This window comes from Myotis myotis, unplaced genomic scaffold (genome assembly GCF_014108235.1).
Source record: "Myotis myotis isolate mMyoMyo1 unplaced genomic scaffold, mMyoMyo1.p scaffold_m19_p_6, whole genome shotgun sequence".
Taxonomy (NCBI): Eukaryota; Metazoa; Chordata; class Mammalia; order Chiroptera; family Vespertilionidae; genus Myotis; species Myotis myotis.
In genome coordinates, this window is record NW_023416368.1 from 31,063,931 (window position 1) to 31,068,830 (window position 4,900).

Sequence of the window (4,900 nt, forward strand, 5' to 3'; positions counted from 1 at the left end):
CCACGTGCCACTGTTTAGTTTAATCGCGCGTCGGGCCCACTGTAAACGTCTAACAACCACCTTCCCCGACCAGGCCGCTACCGTCCATCTTCCTGCGGACGGGAGGGGCAAGGGCGCCAGGTGTAGCGCGTGTAAATCCAGGCCCCCTGTCCCAACAGTCAAGTTTTCAAAAAACCCGCGCGTGGCTCCCCAGGCCGCATCCGTTGGGAACGGCCCCAGAGTGCCTCCGCTCATCGCCCCTCCCAACCCCCTGCCAGCCAGGGCGGGAGGAGGTGTGAGGCTGCTGGCAGGCTCCGTACGTCGGCGGCGGGGGCGGTGGGGCCGGCGCGCTCCAGGGAGCGCGCCCGTCTGCGGCTGCAGAAAACGGAAGTGGGTGCGAGCGGATCGCGGTGATTGGCTGAATTGACATGTCTCTCAAGGGGCTGGCGCGAACGCCACTGCGGAGTTGGGCGAGGGGACACGGCCAGGGGAGGGGTAAAATCACTGGGAACAGCCGCGGTGCTGGGGGCAAATGAATCGCGGAGGTGCGGGGAGTGCAGGGGTAGTCTCTCGTCAGGGCACACTGGAGAGCTCGGGAGTAAAAGCGGGACGGTAGAGGCAAGGCAGGAACGGAGCAGGCCGTGAGCTTGATTAGACCGCGGAGGGCGGGGAGTCTGTCATCAAGAGCGGCGCTGCGGCACGGTAGGCGGGACTAAGAAGAACAAGGCGGGGATTGGCGGGTAGCCCTGGGCTGCCGTACGTCGCTGGTGACGCACGTCTCGGGGAGGGTGCGCGCGCGTTCAGCGGCCTCTTTGTGTGGTGCCTTGATAGGGAATCGGAGGTGGCGGTAGCTGCGGCCTTGGTTGTCTTCCAGTCTCCTCGGCTCGCCCTCTAGCCGGCATCTCTCCCCTTCCCTCCCCCTTCCTTTTTTCCTCCTTCCCTCCCCTTCCCTCCTTCCCTTCCCCGTCGGTGGTCGGCGGTGGCGGCTCCAGCAACGGCTGGGCCTGATCTGTGAAGAGGCCTTAGCCAACGATAACGGCGACGGCGAAACCTCGGAGCTCGCAGGGCGGGGGGAAGGCCCGGGCCTTGGAGATGGAGAATTCCCAGTTGTGTAAGCTGTTCATCGGCGGCCTCAATGTGCAGACGAGTGAGTCGGGCCTGCGCGGCCACTTTGAGGCCTTTGGGACCCTGACGGACTGCGTGGTGGTGGTGAACCCCCAGACCAAGCGCTCCCGTTGCTTCGGCTTCGTGACCTACTCCAATGTGGAGGAGGCCGATGCCGCCATGGCCGCTTCTCCCCATGCCGTAGACGGCAACACGGTGGAGCTGAAGCGGGCGGTGTCCCGGGAGGATTCGGCGCGGCCCGGTGCCCACGCCAAGGTTAAGAAGCTCTTTGTCGGTGGCCTTAAAGGAGACGTGGCCGAAGGCGACCTCATCGAGCACTTCTCGCAGTTTGGCACCGTAGAGAAAGCCGAGATTATTGCCGACAAGCAGTCCGGCAAGAAGCGTGGCTTCGGCTTCGTGTATTTCCAGAATCACGACGCGGCAGACAAGGCCGCAGTGGTCAAGTTCCATCCGATCCAGGGCCATCGCGTGGAGGTGAAAAAGGCCGTCCCCAAGGAGGATATCCACTCGGGTGGAGGCGGAGGCGGCTCCCGGTCGGGCCGAGGCGGCCGGGGCGGCCGGGGTCGCGGCGGTGGTCGTGACCAGAACGGCCTGTCGAAGGGCGGCGGCGGCGGTTACAACAGCTACGGTGGTTACGGCGGCGGCGGCTACAATGCCTACGGAGGCGGCGGAGGCGGTTCGTCCTACGGTGGAAGCGACTACGGTAACGGCTTCGGCGGCTTCGGCAGCTACAGCCAGCACCAGTCCTCCTACGGGCCCATGAAGAGTGGCGGCGGCGGCGGCGGCGGAGGCAGCAGCTGGGGCGGTCGCAGTAACAGTGGACCTTACAGAGGTGGCTATGGCGGTGGGGGTGGTTATGGAGGCAGTTCCTTCTAAAAAAATTTTAATGTCTGGGTTGACTTTAGGGGTAGCTGTTTTCAACAACCCTAGGGTCAACTCCTGAGTTCCTTTCCCTCCCACCGCCTTCCCCATTTGCCCTTGGGGGAGCCGCTTCTAAGGCTGCTTACCCTTAGGGGTATTGCCCTATTTGCCTGCCACCTCTCGTCTCTCCCTCTGAAGATGGACTCTGCCCCACATACACATTTTTGTGTTAGTTATTGATGGACTCTATTTTTTTATTATTACTTGGACCTTGGTCGTTTTTATACTAGCAAAATGTCTTGTTTTAATTTGTGTTTTTTTTGGGGGGGGGGAGGGAGTGAACTTGCTGATTCTGTAGCAAAACCTGGGTGGGGGTTGGGGTGGGGGGTTAGTTTACTTTGTTGTAAGGACTTGATACCTGGCTACAGCGTTTTCTATGAAATCTACTTGGATCCCATGCCTGAAATTTGGAAGCATATGTACAAAAATCATTTTTACGTTTTATTTTTAATAAATCATTGTGTTTGACCGTACATGTCTAACATTTTTTTTTTCTAGGATCCATTCCGTACCGTTTTAAGGGATATTAGTTGAAAAGTTTTCGTGTTAATTCTTAATTTTTTTGTGTACTTAGACAAACTTTTAAAAGGTCCTGTGGTTTTTATTTTTTTCTGTTGCCCTGCTAGTGACGTGTTGAATTTTATTCCTTTACAGGTAAAACTTTTGAAATGGTGGATGGGGCTTTTTAAAATTTTCAAAATTTCTGTGCATCCATTTCTTGTACTTAAAGGGTTTGCTTATCATCTTGACATGATTGGTTACTTCTTTCTATGAGAATTTACTTCAAAGTATGTACTGTGCAGTTCTAAAATATTTTGTGTTAAGCATGTGTTTTCATTCATATAAACTGTTTAAAAATTTTCAGATGGCCTAGTTTCTTCCCTCTTATTGGTTTGTCTGTAATGAATGGTTACAATAAGGGTTATATTTTACCCTCTAAATGCATTTTTGTATTTTCAGAGCAGGTTTAAACGTTTTTTTCCTATAGCTGCTGCCCTCATGGAAATCCTTCTCCCAATGTTTGTAGCTCCATCTACTGGCAGGATGGCATTATATGGGCAAAACAATTTGTTTAAAAACTTGAGTTTAGGACAATTGCATCAGATTTAGAAGTTTTGCCATCAAAAATCTGTGCAGACTTGGTTACACATTTTCTTGTAACTAAGGTGGGCTTTACAGGAATGTAGTTATGAGTCCATATCACAATTGCCCTTTTTACATGAGATTTGAAAATGTAAATTGTTATGCATAGCTTGGGCAATGGCCCCAAATTGCTTTGACAACAAACGAACCAGCTACGTGTACTGGTATCTTAGGTGCAAGTTGTAAAGCAAAATATCTGTATTCTGCTTGGTTAACAAATGTATATTTGTAGCCCTTTCATGCGATAGATTTCAAGTTGTTGTTTATAAAAAAACAAAACACAACGATATAGGAGAAAATTACCTTCCTGGATAGAAATATAGAATAGCAACGTTTATGGATATAACAAATAAAGAATTCAATTCTTTACATGATTGAGTGAGAGTATGTATAACCTGGTGGGTGGGTTCAGAGTACCTGTTAATCTAGTACATTTAATTTATTGTTAGAAAATATTTGGCTTCAATCTTGCTGTCTAAAGCTGTGCTAAGAAGCTTTCTGAAGGAGATTATTGGACTTAAAAGGATATTTTAACATCTGACCCCTTTTCTCTTTTAGTTCTTGTCACTATATTTTTTTAAGATGCTTGCCAAATTTTTTCCCTTTAATTATCAGGGCTCTACTCTCAAGGGGAAGAAAGGTCAAGATTGCTAAGCTAGGTTATGGCTGCTCAGTTGTCACTTTGACAAAGGGTAGCTGATGCTTGGTACAAATAAGTACATTCTGTGGCAAATGGGATAGATGATTTTGCACATAGAGTAAACACAAGGTCTTTTGCTCTCATGGTTCTACAGTTTCCTTAAATTTGTTTTTCACTTTTAGTGAAACCCTACATGTGGGCTTTATTTAGTATTTTGGTCCAATGTTTTGGAGTTCTGTAGGGTACAGAGAATGATACATTTAAATTTTTTGTTATAATTGTCACTGTCTACTCAGTTTTAGTGGAAGGTCTATTTTTTTTCTGGGAATAGACCACCTTTTGGAGGGTTTTCAAAGTGATAAGATTGTCATTTTGAATTCCAACATAGTGACTTCTAAAAAGTTGAATTATGTAAAAGTAACTCCTGTTTGCTAGAAAAGTGACTTAGTGTCCTGTTTAAGGTATATTAATACTTAGCTATATTGTCATGTATGTACCTTTACAAATTTCTGTAATTTGGACTGGTATTTACTCTCTTCAGAATTCCTCTTGTCAGTTTTTATGCAAGCATTTTTGGCGCGTGGGACTTTTATTGGGAGGGGGGCAACCAGTTGTATGTTTTGATTTCTTTCATTTATGAATACAATTTGTCTCTCTATTGTGAAGAACTTTTGCATATACAGTAATTTTAGTATAAATTCAGTGGTAATCATTAGTTAAAAGTGGCTTAAAAGGTCTTTAAAAATTGATAGTAATTTAAAATTTTAAGTTTGCAAGTGGTAATTCATAGTGGTAACTATCAAATTAGAATGATAATGGATTATTTCCTATAAATTAGTGATTTGGAACATAGATTTCATATTTAAATCTAGTTCACCATACATTTTTGTTTTTAAGCAAGGTTAAAAGATTGAGGATACTTGAGAATTTGGTATTTATGATTATTTCAAGACCAGAAGTGACAGTGTTAGTTACTTGATTTGTAGCCTTATTTAACTATTTAACTGCTAAATTTTCTGAAATTTTAAGAATTTGCAGTTAATGTCAAGTATTGTATGCCTGTGTTTTTGCTGATTGAAAATGAGTGTTTGG

At 46.7% G+C, this 4,900-nt stretch overlaps 1 protein-coding gene across 1 annotated transcript; it reads left to right on the forward strand.

Moving 5' to 3' along the window:
* Positions 1 to 765: 765 nt before the first annotated feature.
* HNRNPA0 (heterogeneous nuclear ribonucleoprotein A0) lies at positions 766 to 2,887 on the forward strand. Its single transcript, XM_036313840.1, has one exon. The coding sequence runs from the start codon at positions 1,072 to 1,074 to the stop codon at positions 1,978 to 1,980; it is 909 nt and encodes a 302-aa protein (XP_036169733.1). The 5' UTR covers positions 766 to 1,071; the 3' UTR covers positions 1,981 to 2,887.
* Positions 2,888 to 4,900: the final 2,013 nt, after the last annotated feature.